The sequence below is a fragment of the Mirounga angustirostris genome, unplaced genomic scaffold, assembly GCF_029215605.1.
Source record: "Mirounga angustirostris isolate CCGP_5_RB_7025 unplaced genomic scaffold, mMirAng1.0.hap1 SCAF_11, whole genome shotgun sequence".
NCBI classification, from domain to species: Eukaryota; Metazoa; Chordata; class Mammalia; order Carnivora; family Phocidae; genus Mirounga; species Mirounga angustirostris.
The window spans coordinates 35462809-35486428 of record NW_026991719.1 but is presented as its reverse complement, the minus strand read 5'-3'; the positions used below and the strand labels follow the sequence as shown (position 1 = coordinate 35486428).

The 23620-nt window shown below is 38.4% G+C and overlaps 1 protein-coding gene across 2 annotated transcripts in view; it reads left to right on the top strand.

Annotated features, from left to right (window-relative positions):
* The window catches only part of MED14 (mediator complex subunit 14), a 71799-nt gene that overhangs the window by 12477 nt on the left and 35702 nt on the right, over positions 1-23620 (top strand). For both annotated transcript variants that reach the window (XM_045876376.3, XM_045876370.3), the window contains exons 4-12: positions 1085-1258; positions 1894-2023; positions 2462-2590; positions 2910-3017; positions 3568-3700; positions 4670-4820; positions 5325-5436; positions 17292-17417; positions 19543-19621. In XM_045876376.3, coding sequence (XP_045732332.1) covers positions 1085-1258; positions 1894-2023; positions 2462-2590; positions 2910-3017; positions 3568-3700; positions 4670-4820; positions 5325-5436; positions 17292-17417; positions 19543-19621 — 1142 coding nt within the window. The remainder of the gene's footprint in view (positions 1-1084; positions 1259-1893; positions 2024-2461; positions 2591-2909; positions 3018-3567; positions 3701-4669; positions 4821-5324; positions 5437-17291; positions 17418-19542; positions 19622-23620) is intronic.

Below are 23620 nucleotides of genomic sequence, written 5' to 3'. Positions count from 1 at the left end.
TAAATTGGAGTATTTCCAAAGCAGCAGAACGAGGGTGGTGAGTCAGAAATTTGGAGATACAGACTAAATGAAGTGACTTGGGATGTTTAGCTTGGAGATAGGATGGGCTTCCCCTATTTGAAGGACATGAGAGACATTACTGCTCCAGAATAGAAGATAAAAGTTTCAAGGAAGTAGTTTTCAGCTCCGTGATGAACTCTGCTAGTTCAGGTACCCTTATGAAATGCATTCAATAGAGAACTGATGGAAAGGATTTCTGTTTGGGGTATGAAGTTGGCCTAGATTTCATATAACAGGCAACATTTAGGGAGTATTTTATGTGTTCTGGGCAGTGTTCTGAAGGTTTTGTAATGTACTAACTCTTTTTTTAAAAAAAGATTTATTTATTTGAGAGAGAGAGGGAGCACTCAAGTAGGGAGAGGAGCAGAGGGAGAGAATCTCAAGCAGATTCCCTGCTGAGCACAGAGTCCAATGCAGGGCTCCATCCCATGACCCAGGAGATCATGACCTAAGCCGAAACCAAGAGTTGGACGCTTTAACTGACTAAGCCACCTAGGCAACCCTGTATGCATTAGCTCTTAATCCTCAGAACAACCTTGCGAGGTTGGAAATCATTATCTCCATTTCACAGTTGAAAAAACTGAGGCCCAGAGAGGTTAAGTGACTTGCCTAAGGTTATTGGGACAGTAAGTTGCAGAGTTAAAATTGAGACTAAGGCAGTCTGGGTCTAGGAGTCCATGCTTTTAACTACTTTGTTACCAGCCAACTCCAGAAGTCTGAGAGTAAAAAGCATTTTATTCTATTTATTTTTCCTAACTTCTGATAATGTACTTGTAATGTTAAGGATGGAGAAACAAATTGGAAGACCTTTTACTTAAAGTGATAGAAAGTTATTGTTTTTAATGCCAGATACAAATGTATTAAATATATCTTCACATTACTGGGAAATTTCTTGAGGAAATGTTTCAAAATGTGGAAAACTATTAATTCCCTCAAAGTTTACTTTGGAATGAATAAATGATATTTGAAGTGCAAAGCAGCTTGTTATCAATGAAGCTTAATATATTTACCCTTTGCTTTAAAGATGATTTCAAGCTTTTTAGATCAGCAAGCCATCCTGTTTGTGGATACTGCTGATCGCCTGGCCTCGTTAGCTAGAGACGCCCTAGTCCATGCACGCCTGCCTAGTTTTGCCATCCCGTATGCCATTGATGTACTGACTACTGGGTCTTACCCACGACTGCCCACCTGCATTAGGGTAAGTGCATTGCTCACCATTCCCCTTCTTAAAAAAGTTGAAGGGTTTGGCAATGAAGTGTACTGTGTTACCAACAAAACAACTATTCTCTATTTTTAAAACAATTATTTCATGTAATTCACTTGTTTCTCTATAACTAAAATTGTGGTTTTTTGAAATAAATTGAGGGCCAGAATGTGAATAACTATCAAAATGGATGAATCTATGTGTGTGTGAGGTTAAACATGTGCACATTAACTTATATCTATTTCAGATGTGAAAATACTACATGCTAGTTGCTTTTTGGAAGGTTGTTTTTTTTAAGTACTGTTGTGGTAGTTGTTTACTGACTTGGTGCTATTGTATTTTATACTTTTAAGAAGTGGTGCAAGTCATCTAGTGACATGAACTTGGTCTCATAAATAGAGCATGAAGAAGATCGTGTTGTATTACTGACTTAGCTGGGTGACTGGTGGAATCATTGGCATTCTAAAGCATGATAGTAATGGTCATGTCACTATTATTGGATGTAGACTGCAGAAATGAGTGTTGAGATTCTCTTGGGCAAAGTACAAAAATATTATGCTAAGACCGGCACAGGTAAAGATTGTGTCTCTTTGTAACATTATTTTAAAATCACTTAATTTTTTTTGTAGGATAAAATTATTCCTCCAGACCCAATTACCAAGATTGAGAAACAAGCCACACTTCACCAGCTCAATCAGATTCTTAGACATCGGCTTGTGACCACAGATCTTCCTCCTCAGTTAGCAAATCTTACAGTTGGTATGTACCTGAAGTTTATTTAGTTTTTTTTAAAGAATTGACTTGTTAGAATTTTTTTTAAACAGTGTTTAGGGTTTCGTTCGAAGAAGTACTATTTTGAGGTTTTGGCTTGCAATTCAGGTGGTGTTCAAATATGTGACTTGTCAACCCGATCATTTTTCTCTTTAGTACCTGGGGATAAAATGCTGGTATGTGAAGCTGGGAGCAGGGAGGAGAGAAGAGGCGCCAGAGTTACACCTCAAGAGAAAATTGTTAGTTGATGTTAGAAGTGTTAACTGCCTTTGGCTATTGCTTATGCAGGAACTACTGAATTCTTTGGACACGTAGGAAAGAACTTCCAAGCTATTTAAAATTTCTTGTAAGTTAGACTGAACGTTCTAGGTTAGCAGGAAGCTGCTTGTTTTCTAGCAAGTAGTAATGTTTTTCTTCTTCTCAAAGCAAATGGCCGGGTGAAGTTTCGAGTTGAGGGAGAATTTGAAGCCACCTTGACCGTGATGGGAGATGATCCAGATGTTCCATGGCGTCTTCTCAAGCTAGAAATTCTAGTTGAGGATAAGGAAACAGGAGGTAAATCAGAAACAGTAATTCAGATGCTTGGTGTTTTTATATTACTGAAAAAACATTCTTGCAGAATGATAAATTTTAGCAGTTTATCCTGTCGTTTGAAGCAGCTGTTAGGATGATCATGCCTACCTACCTACCTCTCCGTAGAGGCTTTAGTGTTTCTCAAGTATAATGTTCTCTGGTTTCGATAGATAACTTCAGTTCTTTTTTCTTTCTTCTTTTTTTTTTAATTGAGTGTTAGTATACTCTTCCTTAGTTGGTACTATAATATGATCTGTACACTTTTCTGATTAACCACCTTCTTTTCTCCTGCCAATGGAAGATGGGCGAGCCTTGGTTCATAGTATGCAAATCAACTTTATCCATCAGCTGGTGCAGTCTAGACTCTTTGCTGATGAAAAACCTCTTCAGGACATGTATAACTGCCTACGTATCCTTTTGAAATTTGAGACATATATTTGTAAGGAATTTGTGTGTCTCTCTCTCCCCCACATTTCCATTTGCCTCCCCCATCCTGAACTGTAGCAGACTCAACTCCTTCCTCCCCCTTCCTTTTTGGGGGTAGAAACAGGGCTGGGGAACAGGTCAGTGTGAAGAATAATTATACATTTGTAATAAACCAAATTTTAAATTTTACTGTTCACTTTGCAGGTAAAAACAAAAATGAATTAGAAATAGTACAACCTGGAGGAAAACACCAGTGCTATTTGGTCTACTCATATTCTCTAAACTGATGAATTAGCGGGCAACCTGGACCTTACAGTTTGTTTATGTTGGTTCAAAATTAAACATAAAAGTTCTTTCTAAAATTATGCCACAAATTGTAACACTTTTTAGTATATGTCATCGGAGAAATATAATTCCAGAAATTTCTTTCATAGCCAGCTTTTGGGGAAATAAAGCTTTCGTTAAATGAAGTTTGCTTGTACTTCATTGGCTGTTGTAGTGATTTATTAAGTTTGCTTAACGAGACCCATCAGATTCTTTCTGCTTATCGCTTCAGTTAGAAGTGCTACATTCCCAAACTCTAATGTTAATCCGAGAGCGGTGGGGAGACCTTGTGCAGGTGGAAAGGTACCATGCTGGAAAGTGCCTCTCCCTCTCAGTTTGGAAGTAAGTGAAGTTGATTCTGGTGAGTTCATGCTATGACTGTTAATACTGTCTTTTTCTTCCTTTTTTTCTCTCATGCATCTGATTTACTATATACCAATAGCTGTGTACCTCTTAGCAACATGATTTTATATAGTAAGGTTCCTGGTATCGTATAAACCACATAGGGCATCTGTAACTGACCCCTTTCTTAGAACGTGGCATGTTTTAAATACGTAGACTTTTATTTGTATTAAGATTTGCTTTCTTAAAAAGTTAGATTACTCTGGGCTCACACCAGATTGCTGAAAGACCATTAAAATTGTTGGGTATGTTTTAAAACATGCTTGCTTATCACTGTTTTACATTTTGAATTGTGCCCTTTAAAATCTTTTTTTGGGGAGGGTTTTGGGGAAAATCAGTATCAGGCTGTTTACAGTCCTTGATTCCCTGGAACTTGGCTTGATTCCCATTTTCTGTGAAGGAATCAGAGATTAGTAGACACCTCTTAGAACACAGGTTGTTTTGTTTTGGGATTTTTGTTTGTTTGTGTGCATGTGTTTTGTTTTTAAATTCTGTGTCTTTTTTTTTTTTTTTTTTAAGGACATAAATCAAATACTGTGTTGGATTATAGAATAGTCTGTGGGCCTGTCATGTTCTAGGCTCTGGCTAAGGTACACAATAGATTGTTTCTGTTTTATTCCAAAAATTAACAGGCTGTGTTGGGAAAAATTTTTATTAATATTTCTTTTTTTCTTGGGGTGCCTGGGTGGCACAGTCAGTTGAGTGTCCACCTCTTGGTTTCGGCTAGGTCGTGATCTCAGGGTCATGAGTTCAAGCCCCGTGTTGGGCTCTGCGCTCAGTGTAGAGTCTGCTTAGGATTCACTCTCCCTCTTCCCTCTGTTCTCCTGCCTGTGCTCGCTCGCTCGCTCTCTCGCTCTCTCTCAAATAAATAAATGTTTTTTAAAAAGAAAATATTTTTTTTCTCTTTAGTCAACAGGTTCTTGGGAGAAAAACAGGGACGGCATCTGTTCACAAAGTTACAATTAAAATCGATGAAAATGATGTCTCTAAGCCTTTACAGATTTTTCATGATCCTCCTCTGCCAGCTTCTGATTCCAAATTAGTAGAAAGGGCCATGAAGGTAAAAGATCTCAATGTATTTTAATACTGTTTTGATTAAATGAATATATATAACTTAATATTTATACTTAAAACTTTTAACACAAATTCTTTAAAATACCCAGTTGTTCCTAAAACCTTTTATGAAACTTGTTTTAGGCAAATGTTATGCTTTTGCATTTTTTTAATAACTAATGTTATATATAATTTTTAAAATGTTCCTTCAAATTTTTTAACTTAGGTCAGATCACCATTTTATTCTGAAGTTCTGCCATTTAATCACTGATAACCAATACATATACTGTCTTGATACGTACTTGCCAAAATGTTAGCTGTGGTCTTTAAGCTACCAGTACCATATACTGCTGTATATTTCTTTTTAACTTTAAGCTTGCTTGCTTTTACTGGTTAAAAAATCAGTGTGATTCTAAAAGGAACTGTCTTGAAACACAATAATCTGCTGTCAGACTTTTAAAGTAAATATGTTTAAATTGCACATACGATCCTGTTCTTTTTGTTTATGCAGATTGATCACTTATCAATAGAAAAGCTCCTGATTGACAGTGTCCATGCACGAGCTCATCAGAAACTCCAGGAACTGAAGGCCATTCTGCGAGGCTTCAATGCCAATGAAAACTGTAGGTTCTTTTAAACTAGCGTTTCTGCCTTTCTTTTGTTTGTGTTAGTATCCACTTTTATGAAGCATCTTTCTTAATCTGACTTTTTTTCCTGGTTTTGTTGTGGACGTTGGGCATTTCTGCATTTTAACTTGTGATCTACCAAGCTTGTCCTAATTTTTCTCTTATTCTTACTTTTTTAGCTTGGCCTTATTTTTGAAATGTATGCATATTGAACCTCCTTAAAGCCTTTTTCCTATTGAAATGGAAGTTATTTTAACATCTTACTATGAATCTTATTTTTTTTAGGTCTTCTAAGAATAAGGCAGCTTTGCAGATACTTATTTATAAAATACGTGTCTGAGGGAAGCAGAATTTATCCCTGGTCTTTTTAAAGATTTTTTTTTTTTGAATTGTTAATACATTAGTGGGATTCAGATAAGAAATATAGATATACACACATAGTGCAAAATCTTCTAAGTTTGCTTACTTAGTAAGTATGTTTAGAGCTTTGGGGGACAATCATTTAGAAAGCCAGTGCTTTCATTCTAGAAATAGTTTCACAGTATCATGAACATACTCACTCTCCCTACCCCACTCGTTTTTGGTTGTGATGACCTCATGCCCACAGTGAACAGCCTTTAATTAAGTGAGCTGATGTAGGGGAAGTGCCATAAATATTATGATGTCTTTAATAGTTCTGGTAGCAAAGGGACTGCCTTTCATTGCCACAGAGCCCAGCTCAGTCCATTATACTTTAAAAAGCAGCTTCTTCGGTACCACTTTGACGAATTAGGTAAAAATACTGCCTGAAGGAAAGACAGTCAGGAAGATACATTTGTATTTAGAATACAACAGTCATTCGAAGAAAGTGAAAGAAAAGAGGTGTACAAGAGGGTCTGAAAACAAACTGAAGACTGAGGGGAAGGGCAGCTTAACTTAACAAAACTGCAAGTGTTGGCCTTAAATCTTGTTTGCGGGGACATGCCCACTAGCCCCATCGGGGCTTAACAGATTTATCGGGTTTTGATAATTTTAATTTAATTATAAGATGCAGTGTAAGTCCTCATCCCCCACCCACCTCCATTTTAATCCCTCAAGCAAGGATGTTCAATACAGACCTAAAATTTCTGATTGGAAAGTATACAAAACTTTCATTGGGGTTAGAAAGCACACGTAACCCCCCCTCCCCCCGTTTTCTTCCTTTTTGTAATAGTTTTGAGATAAAATTCACATACGGTGCACTCATTCGGTGGTTTTTAATATACTGAAGAGTTGTACAACTAGCTCCACAATCTAATTTTAGAACATTTTAATCATCCCCCAAAGAAACTCTGTATCCATTAGCAGTCACTCCCCCATTCATCCCTCCCTTCAGCCCCTGGCAACCACTAATCTACTTTGTCTCTTTAGAATTGCCTGTCCTGGACATTTCAGATAAATGAAATCATATAATGTGTGGTCTTCTGGATATTGTTGTTAGCATAACGTTTTTAAGGTTTGTGCATGTTAAAGCATGCTTCAGTACTTCATTTTTATTGTCCAATAATCCATTGTACAGATACACCACATTTTGCTTCTCCATTCATCATTGATGGGGTTGCATCTGATGTAGTTTCTGGATATTGGTGTGTTTGGTGGGGTCCAGAGCCAGTGGCCAAGAAGGAATTCTTGAGACGTCTTTGGTGCAAAATGGTGGTTTTATTAAAGCACGGGGACGGGACCCATGGGCAGAAGGAGCTGCTGCCCTGGGATTGTGAGAAGCAACTGATGATATACTTTGGGGTGGGGGGAAGTAAAGATAAGGGAAGTTTCAAAAGGATTTTCATATGCTAAAAGAAGACTGGGGAAACCTGAGGCCTTGCTATTGTCAAACCAAGGTTGTTTTTCCCTCTAGCAAGGCATTAACATTAAGACAGTTGGGATCTTTTACTCTGCCTGCCTCAAGTATTTGTCAGTGGGCTGCAGGTTATAAGGACAGCTGATTTTATCTACATTTCCTTCTGCCTTTGTTTCTCACATCATTCCCCCCTGAACAGTTTGACCCTTACATCTTTAAGGTTGCTGAGGGTGGAAGGTCTCATCTTCCTTAACTTCCTTCTGCTAATAGGGGTGTAGAGATGTCCCTACTTGTGGGTCAACATTGGTCAGTTGGGGAATATATATATCGGAGTTACAAAGGCCAAGGCAGCCAGTCCAAGGTAGACAACATATATGAACCTCCTTGAGTAGAAAGGATCATCCTGTCAGCTAGAAGTTACGGTAGTGAAGGAGTCTTGGCACCAGGCAGGAAGACACCGAAAGAGACAACAAAAGAAGGTTAATATTATAATGAGAATGAGAACTCCGAGTAAAAGGACCTCTGATAGTTAACTAAAATTTTCCTCCAGTCCTTTATTGTCATTTGAAAAGAAATTTGAGGTTTTCACAGGTTCACAGGAATAAAAAGGCATGCTAGAGTTTGCTCATTGGTTTCCTGTGAAGGAAATACAGGTTTTATTCTAGATATGTGAGTCCATGAAGAGTGCCCCTCTAATTTTACTGCAGTGGGAGTGCATAATATGACCCGGTAGGGGCCCTTCCATTTTGGAGTTAAATCCCCAGCTGTATTAGACTTCCAGTCCTTTAAATAAACCCTGCCTCCAGGGTTTATATGGGGTAGGTTGCTAGTGACTGTCAGGTGAGGTTTAGGGAGGACATGGTTTGCATATTCATTTAGAGGTTTATGAATATAACCCAGCCTCAAGAGAATAATGTAACAAAGCATTATAGTCTCCATCTATTGATAGGTTTACAGTGAGAAAAGGTTTTTCATATAGTAACTCAAAAGGACTTAACCCTATTGGTTGTTTTGGGGCAATCCTCATTCGGAGAAGCCCTGCTGGTAAAAGAGTAATCCAATTTTCTTGAGTCTCAATGCTTAAAATCTAGTATCTACAAAAATGTGTTATTGAAATATTTTCATTTTTAATCAGAGATAGCCATATCAGGACTATTTTGTTTGTAAAACAAGTCCAGTTTTAACAGACTTGGCCTAATGATTTACATAAGCTCAACAAGAATAGTGAGTGATCATAGAGATCTTTTACAGTTTGCTTTGCTGGAACTTTTTAAAAGGAATCTCTACGTTTAACTTTTAGTAGACTCCCGAGGCCAGAAGCCAAGCCAAGTGCTTGCCAGACATGCCTGCAATACCTGTAGATTTGGGCAAATTCCTCTTTTTGAGATCCTCAAAGTATCCAGAGGTTCCTGCACCTGCCAGGACGTGATACTCTTTACTCACCTGGTAAGGCTGCTGGGAACTCTGTAAGCAAGCTATCAGGCCAGCAGTTCCAAGGGGCTCTATTGGCTCCATGATTCATAAAGTCAATCTTAGTTTCTTAAAGCTGTCTGGTCATATCTGAGTCGATGCCAGTCTCTCTCAAATATGACATCCCAGTCAAAGCCTTGGTAAAATAACCACTGTTTCCAGTGGTGTCCTGTTACAAGGAGAACACATTCTTACTGAACTTAGGCAAGTGACTGTAATTGCCATGGAAGAGAGAATACTTTTCGGAGACCTTTTGAATTTCAGAGGGTTCAGATAAGTAAAAGGCTTCCGTTTGTTCAGAGGAATATTTATCTTATTTTTCTGTATCATAGATATCTTAAGAGAAAGTTTCCTTAGTCTGGAAGTACAAATATTAAAGAACCTGCAAAGCTTTAAACAAGAGTCAAACTATAATCATCCTCAGTTTAGTTAGTTCTGGAAATTCTTAACCATTTCAATTTTATGATCTTAAAGATATAAAAAACCTGTATTTATCAAAAGCCCTTTTTATGATTCTCCTTGAAGATGAAATACGTTTTGCAAGAGAATAAGAACAATAACTATAAATGAAAAAAGACTCAAAAGTGGACATGGTTAAAGATCTGATAAGAGGTTACAACCATAGCTGGCAAGGAAATTTGGTTATTTCTGTTCAGTAATCAGAATATTAAGTAATGGCCTCATACCAGAACATATTAAAACTTTAGAACTGCATATCGTCTCTAGAATGGTTATAGCATTTACCCAAATGTAACCTAAGGCTTATTATTTGTTTAACGTGCTTCCAGAATAACATACTAATAAGAAGGCCTAATGAGTGAAAGAGACTTTATTTCCAATTTAAATCTTGGGAAGTTTGTTAAAAAAAAAAACCTCAAAGTGGGGTGCCAGGGTGGCTCAATTTTGCTTCCATTTTGGAGTTGAATGGAGTTGGCAAAACTTAACTCCTTTAAGATTGAGAAGTTTTAACTAAGTGATCAAAGACCTGATAAAGACAACACATAGAAACAGGTTTTCTGGGCAGGCAAAAGAGAATAAAACCTTTGTTTACATTTTCTTATCAACAGCACACCAATTAATTCAAGAAAACTTTGTCTTTTTAACAGAGAGAAAAGCAAGTTTCAATCTTATGCCCATGTACTTTTAAAATCCCTTCATTTTAGGGGTGCCTGGGTGGCTCAGTTGGTTAAGTGTCTGCCTTTGGCTCAGGTCATAATCTCAGTGTCCTGGGATGAGCCCAGTATCAGGGCTCCTGCCCAGTGGGGAGTCTGCGTCTCTCTCTTTTTCCTCTGCCCCTCCCCCCTGCTTGCGCTGGCTCTCTCTCTCTCTCAAATAAATAAATAAAATTTTTAAAAAAAATCCCTTCATTTTAATCTTAGTCTGTCTTGACCACATGTAAAATTCCTTTCCAGAGATTTTCCTACAACAGACCTACAACTTTTTCATTCAGAGTTGCTTCCCTTATTTCCATCAGTCTTAATTATATTTAGCAAAATTTTAACTCTTAGAAACCTTAGTCTCCAGTGAAAGCTAAGTAGTAACAAATTGTGAACTGGTATACCAAAACTCTTTAGACAGCAAATTTATGAATCAGTTAAGCACAGAGCATGTTTACTGACAGACCCAAATATCCTTAGTTTCTCTGCAATAAGAAGTCAAAAGCACAAACTGACATCCAGTAATCAGTGCTTTAGCACTTTATCCTATTTGGAAAAGATCTAGATGGCTAATGAATTCAGTCCCACTTATCTAAGCAAAACTTTGAAGTTTCAGGTTATCAAAGACTTGGAAAGCTATCTTAACAATTACCCATGAAAGCTTGAGACAATTAACCATCATTTTAAGTCATCTTTTTGCTAACAAATTGTAACAGAGATAACACGAGCTTATTTGACCTTCAGTAAATCTTGATAGAATAAAAGTTTCACCTTTAATGCTGATAACTTTAAAGACAGGTCTACCTTAAACCAACAAACTTAAGTTAGTTTAAATAACTGAATTATATTCCACCTGGATTCTCTTTTCAAAAGTCAGTTTGTTCTCCATTGTCAATATATCAGGAGGGAGTTTACTTGTCTGATTACGACCAAACACATTCTGCAAGAGGCCCTTAGGTTTGGGACACTGGTGGGGAAATCTTAAGTGGGTGGTGTTAAGTCCAGGGGATGCTCTTCTTCACTCCTTGATAGTGAGGGAAGGAGGAGGAGGCACGAAGGATGGTCTAAAAGCCAGTTATGCAGGCCGCACTCAAGGTGATGCAGAAACAGGAGGAGAGGGAGGCAGAAGAGGCAAGGGGCTGCCAAAAGGCAGAAAAAAGGGTTCCCAACTCTAGAGCTCATCAGCTCCAACAGAGGAGCAGATGCTGTTTTCCCACCAGCAAAAGGAAATAGGCAACCCATGGTAGGCCAGAGAAGACAGGGAATTTCCCTGAAACAAAGGTAGTCTTAGCAGCTCCTTGGGAATATTCCTTAAAGTCCCCATCCCAAGGTAGACTAACCAGAGCAAATTGGTTCCAATTATATCCATTAACCTGGGAAATGAGGGAGAAGCCCTCATGTAGTGCTAGAGTAGCCTGGGTCTATTAGGAGGAATAGTGAGAGAGTCCCTTTGCTGGGAATGGCCTGTGTTTCCTCCAGTAACCTGGGTTTATTGGGAAGAGGCCTATGTAGATAATTATCATTCATATATCAGGAGGGAGTTTACTGGTCTGATTACGACCAAACACGTTCTGCAAGAGACCCTTAGGTTTGGGTCCTGATTTAGAGCCCTGAAGGCCTGGATGGGTTTAGGGTACCTCCATCTATTTGCTGTTCCTTGCAGAAGAGAGCTAACTGATAGATCCTACTGAGGCCATGCAGTACCTTTCTTAAATTTTGTAATCCGAATGGTTTCCAGTGGATTAAAAGGCATTCCAAGGGAGAGTCCTTGGGGACTGAAGAGAAATGGTCCATTACCAAAAAACCCCCATACCCCCGACTCCCAGGTGGGGTCCCACGCGCAGGATACGTCAGAGGTTCCTGATGTCAAAGCAACACAGGACCTCTCGAACAAAATTGCTATGATCACTGTCTGCCCTAAAGGCCCTGTAGGAGGGAGGCCTGCCTTCCTTCCCCCCCGCTTCCCCATTGCATTCTAGACTACAATGGGTGCCAGCATATGGACCCAGTTTACCTTATTTTGAAGGCCCTATCATGCCTTGGTTTGCCTTGCTGAAGGACCCACTGTGAAGGCCACACTGCGCCTTGGCTTACCTTGCCCTGAAGGCCACACCGTGCCTTGGCTTGGCTTGGCACAAAGGTCACACTGCGCCTTGGCTTGCCCTGAAGGCCCCACCATGAAGGTCACACCGCACCTAGGCTTGCCTCGCCATGAAGGCCACAAAGAACCCGCCCTTTTTAACCCATGGAAAATACTAGAAAAGTGTTACAAGAGGTAAGTACCCAATTTTGTAACTTAAGTAGTTAGAGGACATTGACAGAAAACAGTAAAGATAGAAATCCATGATGATTTAAGCGACATTCCAACACATGTAGTCTTTACAGCCAACTTCCCTAGGAAACCGGTCCCAGGTTGGGTTTTAATTCAATTGAGTACTGGTTTCAGCCGGATCCCAGTGGAGGTCTTGAGGCCAGAAATGGCAAGACCAGGGATGTGGAAAGGGATCACATTCAACGAGTAAGGAGGAAACCTCACGTGGGAGTCTTAAGATTGGTAGCCATGCTAGTCACTTAGGTGGCTGTCCTGTGTCCAAGAAAGACAACTTTTTATGAGGACAGGAATAAAGAGAGGGCATCAAGTTTCTGGGTCTCGTTACCATTCCGGCCATTGTACTAACTTCCAGCCAAAAGGCAGGCTTTCTCCTCCCTGTAGAGTAGCCATGGGCTAGAGGATTGGAGCTTGGGCAGTCGACATGAAAGGGTTCCAATAAGACTGTACTCCTTGAAGAGCCACTGAAATGAGAGTAAAGGGAGAGCAAAGTACTCCCCAAGTGTGCACCGAAGCTCGGAGTCCAGATGCCAAGACTTTTGAACCCCACGTTGGGCACCAAATGGCATAGTTTTTGGATGTTGGTGTGTTTGGTGGGGTCCAGAGCCAATGGCCAAGAAAGAGTTCTTCAGACATCTTCGGTGCAAAATGGTGGTTTTATTAAAGCACGGGGATAGGACCCGTGGGCAGAAGGAGAGGCTGCCCTGGGATTGTGAGAAGCAACAGATGATATACTTTGGGGTGAGGGGAAGTAAAGATAAGGGAAGTTTCAAAAGGATTTTCATATGCTAAAAGAATTCTGGGGAAACCTGAGGCCTTGCTATTGTCAAACCAAGGTTGTTTTTCCCTCTAGCAAGGCATTAACATTAAGACAGTTGGGAGCTTCCTGGAGGAGCATTATACTCTGCCTGCCTCAAGTATTTGTCAATGGGCTGCATGTTATAAGGACATTTAATTTTATCTACATTTCCTTCTGCCTTTATTTTCCACATCACTTCCACTCTTTTTTCCTATGATGAATAACACTGCTTTGAACATTCTTGTACAGGTGTTGGTGTGGACCTGTTTTCATTTCTCTTGGCCATGTACCTAGTAGTGGAAGGGCTGGGTCTTTTGGTAACTGTGTTTTACCTTTTTACATGTTTAACACCACCTTATAATCTCATCACCAGCAGTGTTGTGAGGTTTCCAGTTTCTTTGCATACTTACCAATACCAGTTACTGTCTTTTGGTTTCTAGCTGTCCTGGTGGGTGTGAACTGATGTATCTGCTGTGATTTTGATTTGCATTAGTCTAATGATTCTTGAACATCTTTTCATCTGTCTTTAGTTTCATAGTTTTAGCTCTTATATTAGGTTACTTTCTGAGTTAATCTTTGTATGTGGTGTGAAGTAGGGGGTCCAGCTGTTTTCTTTTGTTTGGGGATATGCAATTGTTCCAGTAACATTTGCTGAAAAAAAAAAAACAATTTTCCCATTTAATTGTCTTGGCACCCTTGTAAAGAAGACTTAAGGATTTTTGCAATCTTAATTTTTTTTAACTTCTAACTTTTCAAAATAGTAAAATTCTAAAATTTGTTGGGATTGCGGAAAATCAGAGTTTGTGTTCTTTTGATAGGCTCTGGTTTATTTTAGTATCCTCCACAAACAAGGTTTATTAGTAGTAGTAAGTAAAAAAACTGCGATTGCCCAGGGGATATTTAAATTACTTTGAAAAATAGACTAACCAAGTATTTACATAAGAATAGTTTTGTCTTGTTAATATAAGTTGCAAAGATTTTTCTTCAGCGCCATTTTGTAGAGATCTCACTGGTTGGGCAGCCAGAAGGTTGAGTAGCGCTGAGTAGAGCTGTGTGCTTTTGAACAAGTAACACTCTTTGGGCCCCATTCTCTTCTGTAACTCAAGGATGTTAGTCCAGGCTCTTCCTAGATCTCTGCCTTTAGTGGGAGTATGCTCCAGCAGTGGTTTTCATGTTCTGCATGTCTGTGGAGTCCTGGTGTGAGAGAGAGGTGCTTTGGAGACTGTACTGTGTTTCGGAGGAAGGAGAGGTAGGTAGGTGCTTGCGTGTGGGGTTGGGCCCCTCAGACCTGCGTTGATCAGAACGGTTCTGGAAATGAGGACTGCTATAGGAAAGGGCCTGCGGACCCACCATTTTACAACATATGCTTTAACTTGTTTTTAAACTCGTGTTCGTGCATTTGTATTCTTCATGCTGTCTTACTTGATCCCTTTTGTGATGGGAAAACATGCTTTAGTCACATCCTTTACTGGGACCAAGGACTGTTCTTGGAATCCTTTAGTGCAATCACCCTTAATCACCTGGCTTTTCTTCCCACTCCTCACTGTCATAAGCCCAAGAAATGAGTAGCTTGGACAAGGGAGCATTTCAAGGGAGGGCTGGGGGAATGGACAGACAGCAGGTTTTGGACAGTCTAGATGGCAGTGTGTGGTTTCATGGGGGTGGGAATGTCTCGAAGCAGAGTAGGCAGAACTTTGGAGAGAAGGTCAAAAAAGGCAGTGCAGGGCGCACGTAAGGTCACGTGTCAGGTAGCCCCGTTTGCAGCATTCCTGTCTCTTGAAAGCCAGGGTAGGCTCCCTCCTGTTGCGATGTGGCAGCGCCAGAATCAGGGTCTCGGGGGCAGTTCAGAAGCGGGCTTAGTTGCCTCTCTTTCATCTTCACACTTTATATTACTGTGTATCGGTCCGTTCCTCATCTGGTCCTCAATACATAGACAGGGAGAAACAAAAGAGATTGATACATACATTCCTGCTGCAGGAAGTAGTAGTGTACCATCCTGTAGGCTTGCACAGCCTTTAATTCTTCTATATTTTATTGGTAAGTTTCGCCTTGTTTGGATACCTTCAAACCAGTTGCCTTTAAATGCTTAGGACCTTATGGATTTTATTTTCCGTAAAGAAAAATATGGACATTGGCAGTTAGGAGGGATACACATCAAAGTATTTTTTATCTTTTGGACTGTGCTTTCTATATTCTCTGCCCTGTCTTTTCAGGAGTACTCAATTTTGATAATTAGATTGAAATTATAATTGTTACCCCAATTGTCAGAATGAGCTTTACATCATTTCTCCACTTTAAAAATGTTTTTGCTAGAGAAAGACAATGATCATATGATCTCACTCATGTGGAATTTAAGAAACAAAACAGGATCAGAGGGGAAGGGAGGGAAAAATAAAACGACAAAATCAGAGAGGGAGACAAACTGTAAGAGACTGTTAATCATAGGAAACAAACTGAGGGTTGCTGGGGGGGAGGGGGGTTGGGGGACATTAAGGAGGGCACGTGATATGATGAGCACCGGGTATTATATAAGACTGATGAATCACTGAACTCTGCCTCTGAAACTAAGAATACACTCTATGTTAATTAATTGAATTTAAAAGAAAAAAACAAAAATAAAAATGGTTTTGCTTTAAAGAATACATTTCTAATCCATTAGGACTTATAACAGTACAGATATGTGTTAAAAATCGGCAATCTTGCTTCAACTCTATAAGCACTGTTTATTATATTAACAGTAAATTCAGCAAAACATAATCTGAACTAATTTCTCACACTGCTCTGAATTATAAAATACTGTAAAAGAAATTTCTATACCTTTTTGTTCTTTTGTGTTTTAGGTGATAGTTCTGCTGGCTCTGTGTTGTTAAACATTTCTTTACAAATACGTGGTAGATCTACTTGAAAGAAATTTGTTTTCATCTGATTAAATATGTCTCCTGCCATTTTTTGGCTTTATTAACTTGTTTGATAATTTCTTTGTATGGATCGCACCAACGGTAACTTCACCCATTTTAATTATAGTGCAAATTCCTAATAAGAGGTTTTGGTTTGTTTCTTTGATTCATAGAGGATTATAGATAATGTACGTTGTTGAGCACTTTGCTTTTTTTTTTTTTTTAAGATTTTATTTATTTATTTGAGAGAGAGAATGAGAGCGAGCACATGAGAGGGGGGAGGGTCAGAGGGAGAAGCAGACTCCCTGCCGAGCAGGGAGCCCGATGTGGGACTCGATCCAGGGACTCCAGGATCATGACCTGAGCCGAAGGCAGTCGCTTAACCAACTGAGCCACCCAGGCGCCCAGCACTTTGCTTTTTAAAGCACCTTCACAAACTTGTCATTTCTTCCTCCTAAGGACCCATGGCATAGACAGGAAGATGTTATTGTTCTTGTTTAACAGAGTAGCACAGACAAGTCACCTGGTGAAAGGCTAGGCCTACATTACCACTCTGCTCACTGCCTGCCTTTTCTTCTGTGCTGTAGCGTTAGAGGAGCGTGGTAACTAGAAGAGTATATTCCTTTTATAACTCCTCAATCTGAGAGGCAGGGGCTGTGCTTTGCTCCTTTACTGGGTTTTGTTACGCCAGTTTGTGGGATTAAGGGAAGAGTTAATTGGGCCTGGTGGAAATACTATGAAGCTCTAGAACAAGTACATTGGCAACTTTGGAAATTGGTGTTTAACAGTTGCTTGTGTTCTTATTTCATCTGTGACTTGAAAATGAGGTTGCATAAATAACCGGAAAAAATTTTTTCTTATATAGCAATAATGTGTAATGGTTTTCAGGTTTTTGTTTTTGTTTTTTTTAACACACAGGCCCTAATTGCCAGAAAACCTCTGTTTTTGAAGAACAGCATTGAAAATATTGAGGCCTAGATGAAATTTATTCTATTTACCAATTTTCTTCCCACGTATCAAAAAGAAAATCCTTAAAAACTAACTACTTAGTAATTACTGAATGGAAGTAAAACTAGAACTCAGCTCACTGATGAAGTTCATGTTTTCACTAGCTCTTTTAACCTTTTTTAAGGAATCTGGGGATTTTTTTTTGCTGTAGTATTTCGAGAGGGGTCTGTTTGTTCCAAGTCACCTCGGGGGAATACATTCTTCCTTTTGAGCTACTAATTGACATAATAGTCCTATTCCAATTTTGCAAAATCCTGTTTTTCCTTTAACATTGAGGATTGTTTGATAGTTCATTTGTTTCTACTCACTGAGAAATATTTTTTTTTCTATAAAATATTCAGATAGAAATATAATTTTTTCCTTCTTAACCTTTCAGCTTCCATAGAGACTGCACTTCCAGCTCTTGTTGTTCCCATCCTGGAGCCCTGCGGTAACTCAGAGTGTCTGCACATTTTTGTAGACTTGCATTCTGGAATGTTTCAGTTGATGCTTTATGGACTTGGTACGTGACTCAATGATAGTCACTCAGCGTAAAGAAGAATGCTTTCACAAAAGCAAACTAAAATTTTTCTGCCATTACCTCTGGTATTGGAGGGGGTGGTTTAGCAGTACAGAAAGTCTATGTGGAAGGGATAACTCTGGCTGATGTCTATTCCAATTTTAGTATATGTGCTGCCGAAGCGAGCACTGGCTGATGTCTATTCCTTGAGGCCAATTTTAAGTCTCCTTTGGATTTTCTTGTATCAAAAATTAAACCTCCCAACATGAAGTGCATTCATGTTGTTTCTCTTTTTGTAAAAGTAATAACGTTGATGGCTGATGTTTTTTAGATTAGCGATATTACCACTCATAGTTGGGTGACATGGAAACAACTACAGAGGATTCTGATGTCACTCATGGCTGAAGAACAAATTTATGACAGTGTAAACATCTAAATGTTAACTTAGGATACAGAATCCTGGAGAAGAGGGTTTTTGGGTTTTTTTGTTGTTGTTGTTCCTAGCCTAAACACAGTAGACATTAACATTGGATTTCTAACATGATCTGTTACCAAGTTGGTGGTCTGAAATGATGAACCACTTGGCACTTAGTGTTTTTGTATTGCTAATGGAACAGTGTTCTTGCACATATTAGCACATTTACCGCTTGAAATTAATATTAAGCTAGATCAATGAAAATAAAAGGTTTTCTGGTTATACTGTATAAAGATAAATTTGTCTATGAATTGTTCATAGAACGCTGGTCTCGTTACTTTGAATCACGTTGCATTTATGTTGGCTAAATGATAAGTGGCACACTTAGGAATTACCTTTTAACTATGGTTCCAAAGCACAAGGCAATTGTTCTTCAAAAAATTTTTTTATTTAACTGTTTTCTTGACTTTTTACATAATACATACTCGTAAAGAAGGAAGATGAACGTGTAAAATGAGAGAAACAAAAAATAGTTACCTGTTGGCAGTCATTCTTGTTTTAGAGGATATATGCTTGGCTCAGTTCAGGCTACCATAACAAAGAACCACAGAGAGGTTTGCCGAAACAGTAGAATTTCATTTTGTCACAGTTTTGGAGTTTGGAAGTCTAAGATCAGGTTGCCAGCATGGTTGGGTTCTGGTGAGGGCTTTGTTCCTGGCTTGGAGATGTAGGCCTTCTCTCTGTCATCACGTGGCAGAAAGGCAAGCTCTCCAGTGTCTCTTCTTTTAAGACACCAATCACATCATGACCTCAGTCCTATACCCTCATGACCTCGTCTAAACCTAATTATCTCCCAAAGGCCCCACCTCTGAATACCATCACATAGGAGTTTAGGGCTTCAACATACGAATTTCCATAGCAATGGTATTCTGATTTTCTCCATACTTTTTTCTTTAGTTGAAATCATTTTATATTTTGCTTTTTGTGCAACATGCTATTATAACATTTTTTGGTGTCATTGAAAATTCTAAGTGACATTTAGCAAGCTGAACTTAAGCCAACAGCTCTTGCTTATGCCAGAAATTATTTGTGTTTAATAAATAAACGTTTTATTTTTTAAAGATTTTATTTATTTATTTGACAGAGAGAGAGAAACAGCAGGAGAGGGAACTCAAGCAAGGGGAGTGTGAGAGGGAGAAGCAGGCTTCCTGCTGAGCAGGAAGCCCGATGTGGGGCTCCATCCCAGGACCCTGGGATCACGACCTGAGCCGAAGGCAGACGTTTAACGACAGAGCCACTCAGGCGCCCCAATAAATAAACATTTTAATGGAGTTTTATAGTTTTTGCACTTCTAAGGTTCTAAGTTTAGTGATACTAGGAATTTGAAATACATGTAAGTGAAAAAAATTAACTACACCAAGAGTTTTGGGAATTAAAATGTAGGCAAAGAATTAATTCCTGTATTTGTTACTTGTTCATCCTGCTAGTGTACATTTGCTATTAATTAGTTGTCCTGTAACTCTCTTTAAATGTTAAAGAGGGTAAACAAATTGGGTTAATTGATGCCTGACGATACGTTTAGTTTGGTTTTTCTCTGACTCAAAAATAACATTACTTTCTGCCTAAAACAATAATTTTCGTGTAAGTTTTGGGCTACCTAAATATTTTATGCCTCATGTAAGCAGTGAATTAATGAAGTGCTATATTCTATAGACCAGGCCACGCTGGATGACATGGAGAAGTCTGTGAACGATGATATGAAACGAATTATCCCTTGGATTCAACAACTGAAGTAAGCTTATTTATTTAGCTCAAGACTAAAAATGGAAAGTTACTTTGGTATGATATATTTTCTTCTCCATCATTACTCTTGATCAGTCACTGTCCTTAATGTTTATGACATGAAACTTGAGCACCTTTTGGTACTTGGAATCGAAATTCTCTTGGAATAGGGCCGAGATGGCAGTGTTTTGTACCCAGTTCCCTTTCAGAGCAAATACAGGTTTGAAGGTCATGGCACTCTACTTTTCATTCCTTGCCACATTTCCTCCTGTAAAAGCACTGTATAAATCACAGTGAATTTTATTGAATCTAGTGTTCTCTGCAGTAGAGTCTTATTACCCCGGATAATCTTCATGGTATGAATCTACCAGCTGACACTTCCAGAATAGTTGTTTCTGCTTCTCTAACACTGTCATTCAATACTGTCTCAAAATCCTTTGAGTGCTTCATACTGTTAAACTAAAGAACACTGGAAATGGAACTAAAGAGTCCATTATGGCAACTCTAACAAACTCTTTTTTAAAATTAATAAAACAGAATTCCAAGGGATAAAAATAAATTTCAGAGATCAAAACCCAAACTGGCAAATGGAGAAGGGGGGAGGGGGCTAGACTGTTCAGAGAGCTCTGTTGATTTTGTGATCTAGCCTTACCCCTTCTCGCTGCCAGTTTGAGTTGTATAAATATTTGAAGACTTCACTATAATCAGGTAATGTTTTCATTAACAAGATAAGATTTTTAATGCCAGTAGATAGTGTTTTATGAGCCTCCTTTTGAACAGCTGCTTAGTGTAATTGTATATGAAAAATGATAATCATTATTCTGGGTAACACATTCCAAAATTTTTAGTGATTTAGCATATTTTTGTGCATTTGGCTAAACGAATAAGGTTTAAATACTTAAATGCTTAATAACTCACATCTTGCATGACTCAAGATTATCTGGCAGTCCAGCTAGCAGAAATATAACATAAAACCAGAAAGCTAAGTCCCCAAAGCCTTAAACTTATCAAATGTGTCTCTGTACTTAAACACATAATTTCTGAGAAAGGTCCCCTGGTTATCACTTACAATAGTGCTTCTCAAATGATCTTTGGTGAATGACCAGTTGATTGCTAATCTATCATGGGACATTAATGTTTTTGAAATGACTTTATTGAAGTATTTCTGTACCAGAGAATTCACCTATTTTAAGGACTTGTAAATTTACTGAGTTTTGCATCCATAATCACAATCCAGTTTTAAGACATTTGGAACATTCTCATCACCTCAAAAAGGTGTTCATTTACAGTTAACCCCCATTCCCAGCCTGAGCCCCAGGCAACTATGAATCTACTTTCTGTTCTTACAGATTTTTTTTTTGGACATTTCATATAAGTAGGATCATAAAGTATGTGGTCATTTGTGACTTGCTTCTTTTCACTTAGCTTACTGTTTTGAGGTTCATCCATTTTGTAGCAGGTATCAAAGCTTAATTCCTTTTTATGGCTGGATAATATTCCACTATATGGCTTTGTACCACATTTTGTTGATCCATTCATAAATTGACGGATACTTGGGTTGTTTCACCTTTTTTTTTTTTTTTTTAGATTTATTTATTTATTTTAGAGAGAAGGGCGCACACAAGCAGGGGGAGGGGCAGAGGGAGAGAGAATTTCAAGCAGACTCCCCGCTGAGCAGGAGCCTGATGTGGGGCTCGATCTCATGATCCTGAGATCATGATCTGAGCCTAAATCAAGAGTCGGCCACTTAAACCGATTGAGCCGCCCAGGCGCCCCTGGGTTGTTTCGCTTTTTGGCTATTATGAATAATGCTGTTCTAAATATTCACGTGTAAGTCTATGTGTAGACATGCATTTTCATTCCACTAGGAATGGAATTGCTGAGTCACAGTAAATTTATGTTTAACTTTTTAAAGAAACTGCCAAACTAGTTTCCAGAGTAGCTGTGCCTTTTTAAAATCGCATCAGCAGTATTTGAGGGTTTCCGTTTCCCTGCATTCTTGCCAACACTTGTTACTGTTTTTTACTATAACCATCCTAGTGAGTGTAATGAGGTATTGCATTGTTGTTTTCATTTATATTTTTCTAATGACTGAAGATGTTGAGCATCTGTTCATGTGATTTCTTATAACGTGCAACGAAAACAAATTCTAAAAAAAGAAATGAAAAAACGTGTAAAATAAAAGCCCCAGTTTTTAATTGTAAGAACCAACAGAAAATTACATCTCAGTAAACATAGAACAGTATAAAAATAAAAAAAATCTATACACATTTTTCATTGGAAGTGTACATAGACAGTTAATACAGAAAATTCACTCTTACGTTCAGATTTTTCCATGAAATCAAAACAAAAAGAGTAAAATGACAATTCTGTGTGCACATTGAAGAGAGTATCTTGTATTTAAAATTTATATAAATACACATTTGTATATATTTAGAATTTATATTGTATTGATACTATCTTGTATTTAGAATTTTTAATGTGACAAATGGGCTTGTTTCTTGCTTGTTGGAACTAGTCTAGATTGGGTTGATGATGATGCTAATCACAGGAAATAACGTATATCTTAACTGTTTCTATTTTTCTTCAAAAACATACATAATGGAGATCCCAGTCTCACAAAGTCTCACATGTTGATGGGAATGGAAGTAGAGATTTGAAAGCAGTTTTGGCAAGTTCAGAACATTCATTTTTAACTTTTATCTAAAACATAGCAAGTATTGTTGCATCTTCAAAATTTATCTTCATTTCTTCATTTATAGCCAGTTCTAGCAGTTGATCCTGTGAAGTTGCAGATAAATTTAAGTTGTTTTCAGTGAAAAAAAAAAAAACTGCTTTCTAGACTTTATACATTTTTGGGTAATAGTTGACAAACTACCCTTAAAGTGTTGTATGTTATGACCTGGTTTTACTGCACGTGACTAGTACAGAGTTTGTACCACATGCAGCTCACTACATAAATTGCAGCAGCGCCTGAGCTGGTCTGTGCCCTGTTGAGCCAGGCCAGCCTGCTGATCGTGAGCTTAGATGTTGTAATTGTTACGTCGCTGTGGAAAGTTTCTAAATTTGTATTCTTATACTCTGTAGTTATTTCACTGTGAACCAGTGAGAGTTTATGGACCAGTCATTTTATGACATGGTTTTGCTGCATGTGACTAGTACAGTACTTTTTCCATATATTTTACACACATATACACAGTGTCTAGCCTCAATGATAGCTAATCAAATAAAAGAAGTGAGAGGAATACTATAAAAAGCATCAAACTAAAATCTGGTGGCTTAACCGAGAGAGAGGAGGGAAAAAAGGTAATTAATACTTATAGGCACCTGCCTGATATAACCATCACTTTACACATACACAGTATAAAAACTGGGACTATATATCTCTAGTGATACTAGAAAAATTAGGTACATTTATACCTGTTTATTGTTTTATTTTCTTTTATAAACATTTCAGGCATTTTATAAAAGATGTTGAGGTTAGTTATTGCTGTCTTTTTTTTTTTTTTTTTTTTTTTTTTAAACTTATTTGAGAGAGAGAGAGTGAGAGACAGAGAGCATGAGAGGGGGGAGGGTCAGAGAGAGAAGCAGACTCCCCGCCGAGCAGGGAGCCTGATGCGGGACTCGATCCAGGGACTCCAGGATCATGACCTGAGCCGAAGGCAGTCGCTCAACCAACTGAGCCACCCAGGCGCCCAGTTATTGCTGTCTTAATAAACCATAGGAAATCCGTCATTTTCTTTAATACACTGCTACAGTGTCCCAGCTTTAATACTAGTTAATTCTACCTTATGACTAAATAAAATCATTCACATTGTAGTTTCAGCTCTTTAAAGTAGAACTAGAACTAACAGACCAATGCAAAACTTGGAGAAATGATTCATCATTATGGTTATGTGTCTTTTTACTAGTTCAGTTAAACTTCAGATTGTTATTTTTTAGTGGTGAATCTTCAGTAATCAGTTTACAAATTAGTTGCACACAGTTAATCAGAAGAACTTATGATTTT